Source organism: Eucalyptus grandis, chromosome 2 (genome assembly GCF_016545825.1).
Source record: "Eucalyptus grandis isolate ANBG69807.140 chromosome 2, ASM1654582v1, whole genome shotgun sequence".
Lineage (NCBI taxonomy): Eukaryota > Viridiplantae > Streptophyta > Magnoliopsida > Myrtales > Myrtaceae > Eucalyptus > Eucalyptus grandis.
In genome coordinates, this window is record NC_052613.1 from 58,215,332 (window position 1) to 58,235,589 (window position 20,258).

At 41.9% G+C, this 20,258-nt stretch overlaps 2 protein-coding genes across 4 annotated transcripts; both read left to right on the forward strand.

Annotated features, from left to right (window-relative positions):
• The first annotated feature begins 9,245 nt into the window (after positions 1-9,245).
• LOC104434145 (26S proteasome regulatory subunit 6B homolog) lies at positions 9,246-14,167 on the forward strand. Its single transcript, XM_010047128.3, has 6 exons — positions 9,246-9,832; positions 11,696-11,926; positions 12,123-12,281; positions 12,381-12,533; positions 12,851-12,934; positions 13,869-14,167. The coding sequence occupies exons 1-6, from the start codon at positions 9,350-9,352 to the stop codon at positions 14,001-14,003; spliced, it is 1,245 nt and encodes a 414-aa protein (XP_010045430.1). The 5' UTR covers positions 9,246-9,349; the 3' UTR covers positions 14,004-14,167.
• A 481-nt stretch (positions 14,168-14,648) lies between these two features.
• Positions 14,649-19,255, forward strand: LOC104434146 (protein NETWORKED 4A). Of its 3 annotated transcripts, none has more exons than XM_010047129.3 (3): positions 14,649-14,853; positions 16,250-16,363; positions 17,009-19,255. In XM_010047129.3, the coding sequence occupies exons 1-3, from the start codon at positions 14,694-14,696 to the stop codon at positions 18,724-18,726; spliced, it is 1,992 nt and encodes a 663-aa protein (XP_010045431.2). In that variant the 5' UTR covers positions 14,649-14,693; the 3' UTR covers positions 18,727-19,255. The 3 variants fall into 3 exon arrangements, with proteins under 3 accessions (XP_010045431.2, XP_010045432.2, XP_039163297.1); XM_010047130.3 differs by lacking the exon at positions 14,649-14,853 and adding an exon at positions 14,954-15,615; XM_039307363.1 differs by lacking the exon at positions 14,649-14,853 and adding an exon at positions 15,982-16,160.
• The last annotated feature ends 1,003 nt before the right edge of the window (positions 19,256-20,258 follow it).

Genomic DNA, 20,258 nt, shown 5'->3' on the forward strand with positions numbered 1-20,258 from the left:
GTGCCTTTGGCCTTGATAAGAAGTCAGCAAGTACATTCTTCTTTCCAGGAATATGCTTAGTTTCAAAGGAGTATTTTGAAAACCATTCAGCCCATCTAAGCAGTTGTGAATTTGGAATCTGCTTTTGTTTAAACTTGGTCATCTGAGGGAAAGATGCCATGTCTAATTCCACCAGGAAGTGGTGGCCAATGAGATGAAACTCAAACTTTTTGATTCCATTTTTGACTGCTAGGATTTCTTTGAAAGTGGAATGGTAATGCATTTCAGCTTGGGAAAACTTTCCACTTTTATGAGCACAAAGGAGTCTCTTACTATCAATTTCTTCAAAAAGAACAGCCGCCCAGTATTCATCACTGGCGTCAGTTTGGAGAATTCTTTTGCCTATTGACGGTATTTGTAATGGTGGGAGATTCTGCATAATCTCTTTAAGCTCAAGAACTTGCTTTGGTCGAGTTTTTCCCAAGGTGGGGAATTCTTCTTCAAAGCATGGATTGCAAAGGAATCGAAGCTTTGCAATTTTGGGACAAAAACCCGAGATAGTTAATTATCCTAAGAAATTGCTGGACCTGCTTTGTTGTGAAGTTATCCTGAGGAAACTTCAATAATTCTTGAGCGATATGTGGCCCTGGGTAATATGTACCTTTGTTAAGGTGCATACCAAGAAATTCAATTTCTGTCTGTGCAATATTCATCTTTCTTTGTGAGAGCATAATACCATGCTTTTTTACGATTTCTGCAAATTGCTCAAGGAGTTGGCAGTGTGATTGTTCATCAGGACTGTAGAGCAGAATATCGTTAATATATACAGCTGCACTTGAAAGGATTGGTTGGAAGATGTGACACATGGCTTTTTGGAACAGGGATGGTGCTACCTTTAAGCCAAAAGGAAGAACTTTCCATTGGAAGTGTTGGTTCGGAATACAGAATCCTGTCTTGGATCTGTCTTCAGGATGGATGCCCAATTGCCAAAATCCGGCTTTGAGGTCGAATTTGGAATAGATGTGGGCTTTGGTTAGACCACTAAAGAGTGAGTCTCTAGATGGTAAAGGGAATTTATCGTCTTGGAGGAAAAGATTGAGGGGTTGATAGTTGATTACCAATCTCATTTTTCCTCTGTTTTGCTCGGCACGCTTATTGACATAAAAGGCTTCACAAGCCCATTGTGAGTCAGAGACTTCAATAAGGCCTTGTTGCAAAAGTTCCGAGCATTCCCTTTGGGCTAAAACCAAATGTTCTGGTTTCATTCCCATGTGGCTCGCCTTGGTTGGGTTTATGTCTTCATTTTTTTTGAAAGGAAGGCGAACAAAGAACTCCAGGTTTTTCCATAAAGGATGAGAACACTTTTGAGCAAATTCTGCATGGGATTCTGAACAGGATTCTAACAATTTTTGCATGATTGGATCTAGTAGACTCATTTCAATGGAAAACAGTCTCTGGATATTAACAAACTCAGAGAATTGATCTTTATATCTAAGATCTTTTCCAGGGATAATGCGAAGCTGAGCGATTTGAGTCATGATGTCCCACCCAATTATCAGATCTTTATTGGGAAGGTTAGATTCGAAAATCTTTGCAGTTATGGAACACTGTGGGAAGAACTGGATAGTCACAGGGGTGGTTCTGACATTTGTGGAGAAAGTATCTCCGACCTTGAGAATTAAAGTATCGGATGTAAAGGGGTCTAGAATTCTTCGGGAAGAATTTTGGTATCTAGGATAGAACAACTTGCTCCCGTGTCTATGAGAGCAATAACTGAACGGTAATAGGCTTAGCAAACTTTGACGTAAGGATTTTCACGGGAAATGTGGACGGTGAGTCCGCTCGAAAATATGTCAGATTTGGTTCGGGGATGTTGGTGATATGTGGAAAATCTCTTGGACTCGAGTCCGACTCGGTTTATTTGGAAGTTTGGTAAGAGGGAATGGCACAAAGAGTTTGGTCGATGGTTCTTCATCCAGAGAATAAGGATTCAATATCATCATTTTCGAGAGAAATACCTATTTCGTTCTCAATATGATGGATTAGATGATTCTGACCTTTTCTTGCTTGAGGACAACTTTTGGCAAAGTGTCCTTTCTGATTGTAGATGTAGCAACGATTTGATTTCTTGTGGCTTGTGCAATCCTTTCTTTTGCGTAGGTATCGCCATTTCTTCTTTTTCCGGAAATGCTTGGAGCCATGTTTGGATGAGCCATGTTTGGATTTCTTTATCCAAAACTTCTTGTAGTGTTTCTTCTTCCGAGAATACTTGCCACATGTACCATCACAGTCTTTCTTGGAGCATTTGATTTTCAGCTCGACGGGAACGGGCTGATTCAAGGCGCTTGTCATACGTGATGTATGTCCGCACCATCTTGCGTTTCAAGCATAACTCTTCTAGGCATAGATGGATTTCTTGCTGTATTTCCCTTAAGGGAATATTTTGTACCCGTCTTTGCTTTCCAAAGAACGATCTTTCAACCATCTGGGATAGTTCTTTCGGGATGGAAGTAAGGAAGACATGCTTCAGGTTTGGGTTTGCTCCAACTTGATAAAAAGTTTGAAGCATTATTTTAAAATGCTTATCAAGATGTTTCTTCTGGAGGGAGCAGCATCTTCTTTCAAAAAACTCTCTTCTTTTTATCTCTATGAGATCACCGGGTTTTCCCACAAAGACATGATATAAGAGAGTAAGGGCATGGCTGAAATTAGGTGACATTAGGAAATGAATCTGGTCCTGTTCTGAAAGTGATTGCCACCAGAACTTTAGGCTTCCTGTAAATCTTGTAACAAAATTGTACAAGACATCATTCATATCATGATTGGTGATAGACTGGGTTTTCAACCATGTATGAAAATCTTCAAGACGGTGCGGCCATTTCTGGTAAGGAATGTCATCAATGGTGAAGAATTGTTTTGATGTAGTGGACACATGGGGAGTGGAGTTGCGAGTAGGATTGCTTGTCTGACCCATTTCCATATCAGAATAATTTGATTCCATGTCATCTTCTGGCGGGTCGGCCATAAATATGGATGAAGTGACTGGTGCAATGGGGAGGGTATCAACTGCAGGAATTGAGAAGGATGAGGATGAGGAAAAGGATATTGAAGACTCTGTTTCAGTATCATGAGAAGTTTGCTCTATTGGGAGCAAAGTCTTAGGAGGATCAGGTTGCTCAGGCTGTTGGATAATAGAGTCAGGTTTCTGGGTGCCTAAATCCTTTAGAAAAGATTCTAATGGATTTGATAGCATCATCTGTTCTGGCCTTTCTCTTATAACAATGGAACTTGATCTTGTAGGCGATGCCTTTTCGGGTGATGCCTTTTCTTTCCCCCTATCTTTCTGCAGGGCTTTGATACGATTTCATAAATTTGCCATATCTGGTTCTCTTCTATAAGGATCTGGTGGAATAGTGGCAAAAATGGAGGTTTGAGGTCTTTGGGGTATATACCGGTTTTTAACAGGAGGTGCTAATGGGTCAAATGGTCTGAACCTTCCTTCTTCAAGAAGCTGGATTTGGGTTATGAGCTTTTCTATTTCTGGCTGTGGACTTTCGAGGTAATGGTACCCAAGATGTTGTCCTGATTCCAAGACGTGGAGCCTTTTCTGGAATTCAGAAAGTATCTTCTTGGTACTTTCGTCATACCTTCGGAGATCTTGTTGCACACTTCCAATTTTGGAGTCAATTGCCTTGAAGGCATTGTTTTGTGCTAATATAGTCTCTGATTGCCAATTTAGAACAGCTTCGGCAGAGGTTTTTTTCTGTTTCCCATGTTCATCTATATCAGTGGGAGTGGGAATTTTAGGAACATGGCGGTATCTGCCATGCGGATCAATAAACTCTTCTGTAGCAGGGAATGAGAGTTTAGAACTTTCCTTGACAAGAGGAGGAAAGTCAGTTTCCTGAAACATAGCAATAGAAGAAGCTGATGGTACTTCTTCTGGAATTTCGAGGGGATAAGAATGTTTCTTAGCCCATTTAAGAATTGGCTTATAGAATGGGGAGAGGACTTGCTTTTTCTGGGGAGGAGATGATGGTGGTGTTCTTGGTAGATCGGGTGAGTCCTGGGATGTAGTTTTAGACTCTAGTGGTGGAGGTGGTGTATAAGAAACTATGAATTGGTATTTATCACATTCACCAAGAGTATCAACGGAGGAATCTCCGTCTAAGTACCTTTGGAACATCTTATCCTTTGGTTTTTTCCGTCGAGGTGGGGTTCTTGTAAAAGGATCTACCTCATCGGGGGAATTTGTACAGTGAGAACATTGACAAAAAGGATCCCAAAAACAATGACCATAAGTGTCTTTATAGTAATGAACAGGATGTCCATTACTATCAAAATGTTTGACATGCTTCTTTGGATCTGGCTCGGAAATAGACTGAGGGACACATGGTTCAATCATAAAGAAGGTTTGGAAGATAGAAGGACTTTCTTCCTTTTCCTTGCCAAATTTGATGGAAACAGTTCCATCTTTTTTCCTTACGAATTCTGAGTCTGTAGACTGAAAAGGTTTATTGTGCTGATGTAGCTTTTCATAGTTGGTAATCCAAGTCTCTGGAAGGAGCTTGGCCAGCGTATCCTTTGGAATCTGTCTAGGAACATGGATACAGGATGCCTGGTCATTCTGCATGGAGATGAACAAGGCGTCTTCATTACCATTGTTGAAGTTGAGGTCAAGTGCATGTTTCGCACTCGATAAACCATCTCGGTAATGTAGTGTAGCGGCTGAGTCGCGGTTTGAGGGGCTCCAAGTAAGTTGGACTTGTACTTTCATAAAAGAAAGTAACGGGGATCCGAAAGAGCGATGTTGAAGTTGGGATATAGTGTGACAAAGACTGTTTCGCATTCAAAGTAGTTTGAAAAGACCGATGCAAGCATGCTGGTATTGTAAAACACAGTGTCTAGTAATGCAATTCTTGCCACAACTGGCAGACCTTTTCGACCGTGGAAAGTTAGAGCAAGTCGTACAGCTCCATAATGGACATGAGTGTATCCTTGTTGAGTCCATTGTCTGGGAAATTCTGGAGGGATCTGGAGAGTAACAAAGTATTCCTTTTCAGTAGCAGGAATAGGATGCTGGTCGAATTTTGAGGACTGGACGTACTCCTTTACTTGCTTTGGGGTTTGATGAATGAGCTGACGAATGGAGCGGATTGGCGAAAATGATGTGGTTGGCTTGGCAAAAGCAGAATAGGGGTTCATGAGGGGAAGCTGGGTTTCAGAAATCTTAGTTTCATCAGTAAGAGAGACTTCATAAAGATAATCTATCTTTGAAGCATTAGAAACACGAAACTCAGAAGGTGTTGAGGATGAAGATGAAGGTGCAAGGGACACTGGTGCTTCGAGAATTTCGGGTTCTGTAGATATGATGAGAAGAGATCTTCTCAGCACTGGATTCACCTGTCAAGCGCATGGAATGACAAAGACACACAGGGACCTAGCTCACGGGTCCGGGAACAACCGCCACGAGAGGTTGCATCTTGCGGCCCAAAAGAAGGCGATGCCAGTAGTGGTTCGACATCCAAAAAATAGGTGGTCAATAGAATTCGGCACCTCATTACAAAAATGACACAAAGCGCTATCTATCCTACCATGAGATAATAATATAGCTTGGGTAGGAAGTCTGCGTTTGGCAATAAGCCACTGGTTTAATTGGTACCTTGGAGTGATGGAGTTGTTCCAGATGAACGCATGCCAGAAGACTCGAATCTTCTTCCTCCTAGTGATCTCCCAAGCCGAAGCCATCGTGAAGAGGTGAGAAGTGTTCCCCTTCTAGCTAAAACGATCCGAGTTCTAGGTAAGAATCGTAAGGGGATCTTCCCAAGAATCCAAGACCATCTTGACCGTGAAACCATGGTTGGTGAACAGGTCTGCCACTATCGCCTGCCTAGAAAGGCCAGATCCATAAATGGCTGAATCCGAAAAATACAAGTTCAAAGGACCCCTGGGATGCCAATTATCAAACCAAAGAGACATCAATCGGCCATCCCCAATCCTCCAATAGAAGGAACTTCGGAATTCAGTCATGAGTTGGAGGATATTCTTCCAAGCCCACGAGCAGAAGGTCGACTTTTTGGCCACCCAGAAGTTCAACCTTTTTAAAAAGGTTAAGTGAACCCATTTGCATCATAATGATTCCTTATCTGAAAACAGAATTCAAATATGTTTTAGCATGGCGACCTTGTTATACTCTTGAAGTCTTCGGATGCCAAGGCCCCCTCCTCTTTTGGTCAATAGACATCCTCCTAGGACACCTTCGCACCCCCTTTACCCAACTCCGGGCCTTTCTAGAGAAACTATCTAAGGATTTTTTCAATTTGATCCAATACAGCTATAGGTAAAATGAAGACACTAGCCTAGTATGCTTGGATAGCATGAAGGACTAACCTGATCAATTGCAGACGACCGGCAAATGATAGAAAGCGATGAGTCTCAGATTGTACCCTCGATGTGATGCGGTTGACTAGCACGCAACAATCTGCCTTGCTGATCTTGGAAGTGATTATGGGGACCCCGAGGTACCGAACTAGAAGGCTCCCTTCATGAAACCCAAAGGCAAGGAGAATTTGGTTCCTTAAGGAAGGTGATCCTCCTAGAAGGTGATCGATACTTTAGAATTGTCTTACAAGCAATTCTAAAATTACACAAGCATGTTATAAGACCACTGGATGGCACTACACCCCCGACAATATCCAAGAGTTGAAGATTTTATCTGGACTTTAAAGTATGTAATATGACAAGTGTCACGAACTTCATTTTGATAGTATGTTGTTACATTTATGTACTTATTGAGTACATTAGGATTGTATTGGAGCTCTTGATGGCACCCATGTTCATGCATTGGTTCCCTTAGAAAATCAAGGAAAATTTCGTAGTAAAAAAGAGAAAACAACACAAAATGTTCTTGTAGCTGTTACTTATGATTTAAAATTCGTTTATGTGTTGGCCGGTTGGGAAGGCACGGCCCATGACTCTTGTATTCTTACAAATGCACTTTCAAGCCTCGGGGAATGAAAATTCCTGAAGGTATAGACTATTCCATATTTTCTATAAAATTTATACCCTATTTTCTTGAAACATATTGTTGAAACTTTACATAAAATTGGTAGGTAAATACTATCTTGCTGATGCCAGATATGGCATCCAACCGGGAATAATTTCTCCATATCGTGGAGTTCAATATCACAGGAGGGAGTTTAGTGACCACTCACCTGAGAACGAGAAAGAGTTGTTCAATCATCGTCATTCATCTTTATAGTCTGCAAGAAATGACATTCAGGATCCTAAAAAGCGTTTTCATTTATTAGATGCTGAACCTTTTTGGTCTTTTAATACTCAAGTTGATGTGGTCTTAGCATGTTGTATTTTACATAACTTCATTATGGAATTTGACCCTTATGATCCCTTTATTCAAGAACTAAAGGTAGAGGTCGAATCTCAAAGTCAAGAAAGAAGACATCAACAAACATAAAGAAAGGAGAGGGAGGAAAATAGAGAGTGGGTAGCAAAAAGAGATAGTATCACACGTTTAATGTGAGATGACTATAGTAGGCATAGAATGAATGTTTAGTATTTGTATCTTCATAGAAATTGTTTGATGTTTTTTGATGTGACATGAATACTTTGTGATTGGAGTTCTTGTAAATGTGAACTTAATTTACTACTCTATATCAAAGTGATGTTTCCTTGTCTCAGTAGTCAAATGATGTTTGTTATTGTGTTATTCTTTGTTTATCACAATTTCTTGCATGGGATATGTCTGATAATGTAGCAATGGGCAAGACTAGAGAAGGGAAGTCCAAGCATTTTAGATGGTCAAGACCTATGGAGCGTATGTTTTTAGAGATACTAGCTTATGAGGCTTCCAAAGGGAATAAACCTCCAACCACCCTTAAACCATCTTCCTTTGTTCAAGTTGCTCAAGTTATAAATGAGAAATTTGAGACTGAATGTGAGCCTAATCACGTGGACAATCATCTTAGAACTATTAAAAACAATTGGGCTACCATCCAAAAATTGCGGGTTAAGAGTGGATTTCAGTGGGACCATAACTTGAAGATGATCACAATTGTTCGGAAGGAAGTTTATGATGAATAAATAATGGTAATGTGCTTTTCAGATTTCTATATAACTTAATACTCTTAGCATTTGATATCCAAAAATTGTTCGTTAAGTTTATGTACTTTGGTATGCTATAGTTTGTTATATTTAGGGAACTAGAAATTCATTGATTCAAGACATTTATTATACATGTAGCATGTTGAGATATGTAGGAATTGTAGGCTACAATAATTTTGTTTGCTTATGTGTCATATGCTCTTTAATTATAAAAAAAAAATTAAGAGAGATAGATGACGAGTAGATTGTAAGGATTACTGTAATCATAAATGGCAAATTTACCTACTTATATACTTGTGTTTTTGTGATTTTTCGTAGGCACATCCTACCCATGAGAAGTATTTGAACAAGAAAATTGAGATGTATGATGAACTCGCTTTGGTGGCAGGAAAAGACATGGCCACAGGATGCTTTGCAAAATAATTTTGGAGACATCGACTTACCTTCTTTCGGCGGTTCGGACTTCTTAATTGAACTAGATGATGGTAATGACAATACTACGAAAGGAATAGAAGATCATTCAAGATTTAATAGAAAGCAAAGTCATGCCACTAACAATGATGATAGGTTTGCAATGCTCTCGGAGCAAATTGGAGAGGTTGCTAATGCAATAAAAAAGATGAGTCAAAATCAATTGGATGTTGCTGAGCTCTACAAAGAAGTAATGGAGGTTGAAGGTTTTGATGAAGCTACCCTTGCATATGCCTTTGATTATCTAGTGGACAAGGAGAGAGTTGCAAAAGTATTCATTCAAGAGTGTTAAGTTGAAGAAGTTATGGCTTGAAGATTTCTTGAATAGAAGAAAAAGTGGATATTGACAATTATCTGACTTTCAATGTTTGTTTTTGATACTGTCTAAACATTAGACTTGTTCTTTGGTTACTTGTAGTAGCTATTCAAGTAGCTAAGCATCAGACTTTGAATGTTTGTTCTTGATATTGTCTGAACATTGGACCTTTAGTAACTTGTAGTAGCTATCCAAGTTGCTTTTTGTGGCACGATGTTCTTTGATTACTTCTTGTAATAGCATCATCGACGGATTGGGCCTATTTTCTTTTTTGGTGGGCCGGAGGGCTCAATTGCCAAAGGCCCGGCTTTTCCTTTTTTTTTTTTTTGGGTTTTTCGAACTTTAACTCTCGATGCATTCCTTGTGTCAGAACAGACGAGGGGAAAACTTGGAAGAGGGGAAAGAGAAGGAGGAGACGGATCAATCCATCCAGCGGAAGCAGATTTGATATAGGAAGAAGGCATGGCAGGTTCGGCAGCAGCTCTGGTTCCATCCGATCCGCCTCCGCCGCCGTCGATATCGAGGATGTCGATGGAGTCGCCCGTGGCCGCGGCGGAGGAGGAGGATCTGTACAGCCGCCTCAAGTCGCTGGAGAGGCAGCTGGAGTTCATCGACATCCAGGAGGAGTACGTCAAGGACGAGCAGAAGAACCTGAAGCGCGAGCTCCTGCGCGCCCAGGAGGAGGTCAAGCGCATCCAGTCCGTCCCCCTCGTCATCGGCCAGTTCATGGAGATGGTCGACCAGAACAACGGCATCGTCGGCTCCACCACCGGCTCCAACTACTACGTCCGCATCCTCAGCACCATCAACCGCGAGCTCCTCAAGCCCTCCGCCTCCGTCGCCCTCCACCGCCACTCCAACGCCCTCGTCGACGTTCTCCCGCCGGAGGCCGACTCCAGCATCTCCCTCCTCAGCCAGTCCGAGAAGCCCGACGTCACCTACAACGTATTCTCCCCTTCCGATTCTATATTCTATTGCGGCCTTTTCCAATTTTCCCGTGCGCTAGGTTGCTGGAATTTGATGCCTACTTCAGTTCACTTAAGTTAGGGTTTTCCACTTCCATGGCCTCTAGGACAGTACCGGTGCACCTGATCTTTGATAGATTCTCGCAGGAGGCCGAGAGACTCGGTATTATTCGCTCTCGTTGAAATCGGGAATGAGAGGGTTCGGTGTTTTGTGTTGTTTACCAATTGCGAGGATATCATGACGCATGGTGAACTCTAGGCAAGACTTCTATGAGATTCTTTTTGCCCCCTTTAGTGCATCCCTTCTAAAATATCTCGAGACGCCCTTTTGGATATTGGTAGTTCCCATGACTCTCATGTGCATTGCGTATATTGCATTATTCGTTAAGTAGCGAGGGTTAAGGGACTATACAAGGCAGTGGGATGTTTCCTCCCTTACCCTATATGAACCTGGTTGTGAAACTTCGCAAAAGATGAGAGTGAGATAGAGATCTGGCTACCAATGTTGCGTTCTGGTGATGATTGCATCACTTTTTCCCCCTCCTATGCAGTGGGATGTTTCCTTTCTTACCCTATATGAACCTGGTTGTGAAAATTTGCAAAGATGAGAGAGAGAAAGAGAGAGAGAGATCTGGCCACCAATGTTGCGGTCTGGTGATGACGGCATTGCTTTTTCCCCCTCCTATGCTCTGTATATGCTCTTATCTTTCTGATTTCAATTTTCTTAATTTTCGTATTCTATCCGTTTGGATGAAAATTATCCCAACCCTCGAGCCACTATCCTGTCTCCATATTTTTTCCAAAGTTATCCAGGTTTATCAGTCTGGATCAAACTGCATTGACTTGTGATGAATAAGATGTGAAATGTCCCATCTGACTCACGTAGGCTAGGAAACACACCATTAGCGTTAATCAATCTCATTGAAGAACCTATGGATCCGATAATGCCATTAGATATGTTTTGAATTATGCAATGTCAAAACTGAGATTTTACTCACTTCCTGCTATTTGCAACTAGGTCCCACCGTCATTTTTCTGTTGTAGCTCTTGATTTGAAGTATTTTTATTCAAAATTGCTTGATGCAGTCTATTAAACTTTGATATCTAATAGAAATTTCTAACATGAATCTTATAGCAAACTTTTCTTGATATCAAGGCCATATACTAATATTGAGAAGTTTGAGTGTTCCTGGGTCCTCGTTGGTCCACTCTTTGATTGGCTCCAACAATTAGTGATTGTTTTCTGAGTTTGAGTGGACATGTTTTGTCTAAAGGTTGTACCCATAGGCTTCCTTTCTTTTGGGCTATTCTCTCTTTGCACTGAAGACCAACTTCCTGCATGCAATTAGTAGAATCAGTATTTCTAAGAAATTTCAACAGTTAGAATCTAAAAAGCTACTATATGAACCCTTGAATTTTGGATTTTTGACCAAATCTAGTTGAATCGTACACTCTAGTTAATTTGCCTTGCTGCTAGAGACACAAGCAGTGGCTGCTCTTTTACTTGGCAATTTATGGGGTCTTATTTTCCCAAATCTATTGTGATATGGATATATTTGCTCTTGATTAAGTCATTTTAGTGTGTAACTACTCTTATTAAGTCTTATCTCACTAAGTGGGTGTATTTTAAGTGTAAGATATCATGTGACTAAATTTTAGGCACGACAAACCAGTACATCACTTGCCAAATTGTTGCAAATCACCTTATTATTAAAGTAGCTATATCACTTTTGGTTCAGCTGCGAGCTTAGCAGTGCTATGGATGCATTTTGCCAATTCTCTAGTAGATTTATACAAACACCACCAAGTGCTTTTTCCCCCCTCACGAGAAATTCTTTTGCAGGATATTGGAGGATGCGACATTCAGAAGCAAGAGATTCGTGAAGCAGTGGAGTTGCCTCTTACTCATCATGAACTATACAAACAAATTGGTATTGATCCACCGCGAGGTGTTCTGCTCTATGGTCCACCAGGGACAGGCAAAACTATGCTAGCCAAGGCTGTTGCTAATCATACAACTGCTGCCTTCATTAGAGTTGTTGGTTCAGAATTTGTTCAAAAGTATTTGGGTGAGGTATGACTGTTGGACTCTTCTTGATTCAAGTTCTACTTCTGACTAAATGTTATCTCTGTGTTCTCTTATTCTGTGTCATAGGAAGCTTGTACATTTTTGTACTTTCAACCTAAGGAAAGAATAGAAAGAACAACAAAAGCCTGAGCAGTGTGCAGGTTGATTGCAATGTTCATTGGTTGCCTTTTCTATTTTTCAGGGTCCGCGAATGGTCCGTGATGTTTTTCGTCTTGCGAAGGAGAATGCTCCTGCTATTATCTTTATCGATGAGGTTGATGCTATTGCTACAGCAAGATTTGATGCTCAGACTGGAGCTGACAGAGAAGTCCAACGTATTTTGATGGAACTTTTGAACCAGGTTAGCATGCCTAACAGACCCAGAACATGGGAATCAGTAAAATCTTTGTTTTGTCTTCTCAAGTCAACCCTTCTAACTCTTGATTGTTGGATTCTTTAGATGGATGGGTTCGACCAGACTGTTAATGTTAAGGTAATAATGGCAACTAATCGTGCGGACACTTTGGACCCTGCACTTCTTCGACCAGGAAGGCTTGACCGTAAAATTGAATTCCCTTTACCCGATAGACGACAGAAGAGGCTTGTGTTCCAGGTTATAGTCATTCACCTTTTGTTATAACTCCTTGATTAATGGTGTTATTGTGTGTTGCTTTAAAAAAAAGGAGTTATTGTTATTGTATGGATGCCTACAACTGGTACCCTTTGGTGAAGCAGTATTTAATACATGGCATAGGAAGAACTTACCATCAAGACTGCGTGTTGATTTGGTTTCTCATTTTTCTTTGACCTTGATAGACGTCCGGTGTCTTGCAAGATGGTCAGATGTTCTCACTCCCACTCACACACACTCTCTCTCTCACACTCTTTCTCTTTCTCTCTCTCTCTCTCTCTCTCTCTCTCTCCCTCCAGGTTTGCACTGCTAAGATGAACCTAAGTGATGAGGTAGACCTTGAAGACTATGTTTCTCGGCCAGATAAAATTAGTGCTGCTGAGGTTAGTTTATGCATTTTGCAGGCTCTTGACTCGATTGCTATTTTTTTAACTAACCATTTGGTTCTGTATGAAGTAAGTATCCTTTGATATGTCAAATCTGCTTTGTCTTCTGGCCACGAAAGTAAAATGTTAATTCATTAGTTTACCAGCATCCTACGAGCTCTTTGGAACCAGCAGAACAGGGTGGTGGGTGTTGAGAAGTGGGGCTAGCTCATAACTTTGTTATCTGTCTCTGATATGTCTTTTATTTCTTCTCCAAAGTCTATCGTTCCACCAAGTTATACTTGTTCTTGAATTTCCAAGAGTAGGGGCCTGCATAGTGGGTAGAGCTTTTGTGTCTGATTGTTGTGCTCCTTCTGCAGTTTCAACTCCACTGCAGAACTTCTTGGCCTTGTTAATTGTATGCTGTGTTGCTTGCATGTTTGCTGTGATTTTAGGGAATGTTCAACAGCATAATATTAAAATATGTTGCTTTGTAGTTAGAAAACCTGATGGTTTCTGCTTAATGGCATGACAGATGTTCTCACATACAAAGTTTTAGCTTTCACTGGGTCCAGTTAACGGTGTGTTGGAAGTATAGGCATGGTCTGACCAGGCTAAAGTAGTAGATTGTGGGCCATGACTTATAACTCTAATGCCTCCCTGAGTACTAGGTTTACAATGCTCATGCACGCACAGATGAAAAAGAGAAAAGTTTTTTTTTTTTTTTTTTTGGGGGGGGGATGAATGGTATCAGCACTTGGGACTTGACATGGGTGGTGGGCCGTACTCGTCTTTATACAGCCGTAGCGATAGGTACTCTTTTTATGGTTAGGGATGGTCTTCCTTTTGCTGAGGTGGTTAGTGTGATTGTTGTTGTCAAACCAATAGCATTTTCATTTCCCAGTCATTTATGTTATTGATATGGATGTATGTTCAACTCTTGATTTTACAGATTGCAGCTATTTGTCAAGAAGCTGGGATGCATGCTGTTAGGAAGAACCGCTATGTTATACTGCCTAAGGATTTTGAGAAAGGATACCGTGCGAACGTCAAGAAGCCTGACACTGATTTTGAATTTTACAAATGATCAAGGGTAGTTGGAGAACTTGAAGACGGCAGTGACTCTGTGCATGATTATGTTCCTAAAGATATTTGTACTTTCGGAATTTGTTCTTTTTACCTTTATAAATCTCGAATATGATTTCCTCTTGGATGTCTACTTCTATGAGAAAGGGATGGTGTGCTTGATCTCGGAATCTTTGCAATTTCACTTATTGCTCTAACCCCTCAGGTAGATGATAAGATGGGGGAGACGTGAGATTCAAAAGATGTAGCGGGGATTGAATTGAGGCACAAACTTCGTAGAGTAGAATATGAAGAGGTGAGGAGGGATCTGTATACAGAGAAGGACCAGATATGGACGTAACGTTATCGGCCCACTCGGTGTTTAGCGGGGTCCCGAGTCTGTCCGGCTCTGAGTAGTCATTTTTTCCTATTACTACAACGATTCTTTAAGAGATGAGCCTAACAAATGTTGAAAAGGAAAGAAGGAAACCAAGGTCGTTACTAGGATAGCGACATAAAAGGAGAGCGAGACGAGAGGAACAGAGAGAGAGAGAGAGAGAGAGAGAGAGAGAGAGAGAGCATGTTGGATGAGACGGGTTTCGAATGTATAAGGACCTTGTCTATGGTTGAAAAACAGGTCGGACGGACGCGTTTACCAATCTTTAATATTTTAAGGAAGAACATTGGAGCAAGAAAAGAAGCAGCTCCTTCCATGGCCGATTTTGGGGGCAGTTCTGGCGTCCCATTTGCTTGTCTTTGCCGAGGCTTTTGCAGTGTGGGTGTAGATGCTCCCCACCATGACTCGTGCTGGTTGTTCCGCCCGTCTCCATCGCAACTATTTGTCGCTTGTTCCGCCGGTTCTCCTCACAAAGGTACGATCGGAGCGCGCGAGGTTAGAATCGGGGGGGTGGGGAACAAGCGTGTCCAGATGGCGATGATATGCGATTTCATTATTATCATCCGTCCGCCCGTCATCCATGCATTAACCTGGGTGCCATGTGACGCGCGGCGTGTCCCGCCACGTCGCGTGGCGGGGAGGGAGATGCACGTATCCGCACGATATGGGAAAATCGTATTTGTCGGAGTCCGGGAGCACGTCGCTCGTATTTTTCTTGTCGCGATCATGGGGCGGCTTCCGCGCTTCTCTCTTTCTTTTCCTTTTATTTTTTTTCCCAGTTAATTGGTTGATTAATAGTTGATGGGTTTGACCCGGGGGGAGAGAGAGAGAGAGAGAGAGCGTGAGTCCTTTTCTTTGCTTTTGAAGTTGAACCCGAAAATTGTGGAAGTCGGCAAAGGCAAGCCGGTGAAAGTCCAGAAGTCGGTTCCGCGTTCAAACGATAACCTGCTTTCTTTTCCTTTGGGAGGGAGAGGGAGAGGGAGAGGGAGAGACTGGAAGAGAAGAGGGGAAGGGGAAGGGGAAGGGGAAGGGGAAGGTCATAATTCCCACCCCATCAGGACTCAATTTTCTTCCAGTGATTGTGCTGCTATCTTAGAGGGGTAGAGCCAGACCCAGACCCAGACCCAGACCCAGACCCCTTCTCATATTCAGATCCATCCCCCCCTATCTCTCTCTCTTCAAATTCAACCCACTCATCTGTTGTGGCTGGGAATTGCGGCAGAAGCAGTCAGGGCAGGTTGGTAGATCTCACCATCTGTTGATTTGTATTTTGATGCATTTGATTTAATTCTCTCTCTCTCTCTCTCTCTCTCTCTCTCTCTCTCTTCTCTTTTGCGCGATGGATGGTTTCATTCCATGTAAACCATTCAAGATTGGATTTGCTTCCAATCCCCAGTGATCCGCATCCGCATCGCTGTGCAGTTCTTGTCACTGCTGTCATGTTGTTCCACGCAACACGCCTACGAATTTCATGTTTCATGTTCTTCCTGTCAATGAATAAGAATACTACCTCATTTCTTTAAGAAATTTATAAATGGGGGAAAAAAAAAAAACCGACGGTATAGTGGGTGGCTCATAGACACGTTGGTGCAGCTGGCGTTTGTCTGTTCGGTGGTCAAAATGCATCTGCCTTCCAGGAGTTTCCTTCCGCCCGGCCGCGACTGTTCAGATATTCTCTATCTTCGTGGGCTTCACGTTATGCAAAAGTGGCCCACGCTCGGTCGGGTCCAAACCTCATTCGTGCTCATCACGACCCCGCAACTTCTCTCTCGGCCTATTAACGTCAGCAACTTAGGAATGCCCTTCTTCTTTTCAAAGTCCGCATCTTTTTAGCGCCTTCTCATTTTAAAGGAACTTCATTCATCTTTCAGGCTCTCTCCGACCGAGTACGATGAAGAGAACGGAATCCAGAAAGTCGCACTCTTGGTGGTGGGATAGTCATATTGGTGCCAAAAACTCCAAATGGCTGGCCGACAATCTCGAGGGTAATGCGCTTCCTTCCCACTTACTGTATATCTACCGTGCTTCACTGCATATGTACGTCTTATGTGCTATGACAATGGAACCCCGGTCGTAATGTTGACGGTCTATCCAATTATGCTACCATGCCCTTGACACTTTGCTAGATTGCAGGACAAGTTTGAGGTGCTTTCAGAAAATTTGACGGGCCGTGGGCTCTCTCTTTTCTAGCGCGTAGCATTTTGAACCTTAACTTTTTTAACCTCTCGTTCATACTTGATGTGCCCTCAGCTTTCTCTTCACTGCATTAGCTTCACAAGCCTTAAAAGCATACTCTTGTCTCCCTGGGTTTTATGCATCTGCTTCTGGATTTGCAATGCATATTGAGATTTGACGTCCACTTTTGCAACGACCCAAATTTCCTGCAACTTTTGGAGTACATTGAGTGCATAGCCCATGATATTGATGACTGTTTAGTATTTTTTTTCTTGCCTAATTAGTTCTAGTGTGGCTGATTTCCCCATCTGTGTTGTGTTCCTGTTATGTTGTCTTTCTAGAGATAATGAATTAATTTTCTTTTCCCTAATTCTTAAATGTTGAATCCATGTTTCAATTGTTTTCCCATCTAAGTCATAGAATAAAAATATTGATGAAACGGTCCTTGACATCAGAGATGGACCAGGGCGTGAAAAGGATGCTGAAACTTATCGAAGAAGATGCAGATTCTTTTGCCAAAAAGGCTGAAATGTACTATAAAAGAAGGCCTGATTTGATCTCCCATGTGGAGGAGTTCTACCGCATGTATAGGTCTCTAGCAGAGCGTTATGATCACCTGACTGGAGAATTGCGCAGAAACATTCCTTCAGATCTCCAATCTCAGGGCTCTGGCATCTCAGACATCGGTTTTGAACTGCCTTCTTCATTGCCCTCTCCTGATTTAAAGCTAGGTCGCCGCAGATCTGGGCTTCAAGCTGCTGGCTTTGACTTCTTCCTAGGTTCTGGTGGAAACAACTCTGATGGTTTTCATAGAGAAGGAGATGAATTATCTTCACTGACAGATTCTGAGCCTGAATGTGATTCTTCCTCAGTTAACAATTACTCAGTTTATTCAGGCAGTGGCATTGATCAAGGGCTACAGTTGAAAGTGATGGAGCTGGAGAATGAACTCCGGGACATGAGAGAGAGGGTCCAGATGCAGCGGGAAGAAAATGGAGATGGTTTACGGAGAGAAGTAAAATATGATGCTTCCGATGATATTGCATCCATAACCTTGAAGTATGAGAAGGAGCTCAAAACTGCAAACGAGAAGGTCCGCCTTTCGGAGGAGGAGATCGCTAAGTTAAAGATTCAGCTCCAGAAATATGGTTCTAAGGAATGTGATAATGACATGTTGGAATTGGATGCACTTAAACTGACAAAGGGAGATACTAAAATGCAGGAGGTTGAGCTGGACATACATGAGACTCTGGAGTCACGGCTTCCGGGTAGTAAGAATCAGGTTTTGGTGGAAGAGATAAGAATCCTAAAAGAAAAGCTTCAGGATGGAATGACCGAAATAGCTAGTTTGAAAAAAGAGCTTGAGGACAGTAGATCCTCAGAGAAAAATTGCTTTTCACAGGATCAGCTTGAATTGGCTCAAAAAGACGCTTCTACTTGGAAAACTAAGTATAATGCTGAGAAAAGAGAGGTCTCGAAATTTCAGGAAAGAATGTTAAGAATGAAAGCAAGTTTATCAGACCGGGATCATGAAATTAGGGAACTGAGAACTGCGGTATCTGATGCTGAGGAGAAGATTTTTCCAGAAAAGTATCAGATCAAGGCTGAAATATCTAGACTGCTAGAAGAACGGAGCCACATGGAGCAGCAGCTCAGAGAAGAGGAGTCACGGGGACGCTATCTAGAAGATGAAATCAGAAAGGTGAAAGCTGAGAGCGAAGGAACAGAAGAACGGCTTAACAAAGTCATCGAGCATATGAAAGCAGAGATGTCTGCAGGAGCTGATTGCTTGGAAAATTTAAAGAGAAGCTACGACATGCTCCTATCTGAGAGAAACGAGCTAGATGCTGAAGTCCTTAGGCTCAAGGAAGAGGTTAGGTCAAACGAGGATAAGATGGATCAAAAGAATAGGCAGTTGGAGAAGTTAAATATGGAGCACGTTGAGCTGATTGCTGCTTCTGAAGGGTTGCAGAAGGTGGTGGAAGAATGGAGAAGAAGAGCCAAGGAGATGGAGGAAGAGATCCAGAGGCGAGATGGTATGATCTTGGAAAGTGCAGAGCAGAAGCGGGAGGCTATAAGACAGCTGTGCTTCTCGTTGGAGCATTATAGAAACAACTATCATAAGCTTAGACATGCCTGCGTAAAGCACAAGAAATTTACAAGCATAGCATAGCATACTTACTGGATGATACATGTGAATCTATTGCGTCTGCAGATTGTACATTTATCTTAGGAAGGTAGGGGACACAATGGACTCAAGGAGAGAGCAATTGGGCAGACCTGCGTTCTCTTTGGTGAATTTTGATTTGCGACGTCTTCCTGGGTATTTGTTTGGAGTGCTTCTTTTTCATATTGGATCTGCTGGAATACCTCAAGTACACATCATGACTGCTTGTGATCTGAATGCGGCCTTGTGGAACATGGAGACAGAAATCAAAGCAGACTCCTGTCAATCTTCCCTGCGCCAACCATTTGTTCTGCCACTTTCTCTGCTTGGTATTTTGGTATAATTCCAACCTGAACTTGGTGAGGTTCTGTTTTACTTTTACAAACTTCGCTATCAGCGTAGAATGGCAACCCCTACATGTGCCACACTATTCCGTGGTTTGAGTTGTTTGAGGAGACCGGCTCCTGTACCTTTGTGCAAGACAATAAAGAAACCAAAATACTGAAATGGAGGCTTTCGGTGCTTATTGGATTTAGTCCTCTACTTGGCTGCCGTAGGGTACACTTCAAAGACGATATTCCGTCGGAATGAACCCCTCACGAAAGAAGCACGCGCCCGCGTCTCTTGACTTTGGCTTGACATCGATTTCTCTCTTTCAATGCAATTCTTGGATGATATTTGCTCGTCGGAGAGACGCTTTCAGCTGAAAGTTAAACTTTCCTTTCGTCCACACGAATTAAAATGACCGAAATAGGTTTTCCTGGATTAAACTGGATATATTGCGATATTAAGTATGACTAATGTTCAATGGTTCAAACATAATGTGCGTAGAACTCAGCGCGAGATTTAATTACGTGGCACCTTGGTGCGTGAGTTCTATCAAGTTTTTAAGTTTTCAAAGGTCACTCGAATACCTCTTTAATGCTAGCTAGCAAATCTCTAATTTTCAGGCTCGGGTTTCATATTCCGGTAATAAATCTCTAACGCGATTATCCATGTTTTGGTAATAAATGTTAAAAAGATAATTGCACATGTTTATGTAAATTTTGATTTTAGTTTGAAGATAATGTAAGAATACCTATTAGGATTAGTAGAAGTGTTAAAAGTTCAGTATAGTACTCACATTATTTTTAAGAAATTTTGCCAGCTCATATTTAAGTGTTAAATCGGATAAAAAACAGTCACTTAAATGGTTTCAAAGAGAAATTCGAGTCAAAATGATTATATGGTTTTTATAATTAAAATTTTAAAATGAGTTGGCATATGTTTTTAAAAATCTAGGCCGTGTGAACGTGCCAAACGACAACACTCAATCCAACGAGGTTGAGTAGTGTAAATATTATTGCTCAATCCAATACACCCATTCGATCAAAAAACGACGTTGCAATGGAGTGGTCAAAATAGAGCTGGGAGGTCCATCGCGGTTCAACACTCGACTCCCAGATGACTGGCTGTCCCCGTCGCTCATTCACCGTTCCCCTCGTACGCCCACCATCGCTGTATCTTTGCTCGCCGTGAGTGCAGATAATGTAAGGATA

What these genes read in the sequence shown, in the direction of transcription:
- LOC104434146 (XM_010047129.3), top strand. Translation starts at nt 14,694, where the DNA reads ATGGCCGATTTTGGGGGCAGTTCTGGCGTCCCATTTGCTTGTCTTTGC. An exon ending in CGCCGGTTCTCCTCACAAAG is followed by an intron (nt 14,854 to 16,249) that starts GTACGATCGGAG and finishes TTCATCTTTCAG; the next exon opens with GCTCTCTCCGACCGAGTACG. An exon ending in GCTGGCCGACAATCTCGAGG is followed by an intron (nt 16,364 to 17,008) that starts GTAATGCGCTTC and finishes CCTTGACATCAG; the next exon opens with AGATGGACCAGGGCGTGAAA.
- LOC104434145 (XM_010047128.3), top strand. Translation starts at nt 9,350, where the DNA reads ATGGCAGGTTCGGCAGCAGCTCTGGTTCCATCCGATCCGCCTCCGCCG. An exon ending in TGATGGAACTTTTGAACCAG is followed by an intron (nt 12,282 to 12,380) that starts GTTAGCATGCCT and finishes TGGATTCTTTAG; the next exon opens with ATGGATGGGTTCGACCAGAC. An exon ending in AGAAGAGGCTTGTGTTCCAG is followed by an intron (nt 12,534 to 12,850) that starts GTTATAGTCATT and finishes CTCTCCCTCCAG; the next exon opens with GTTTGCACTGCTAAGATGAA.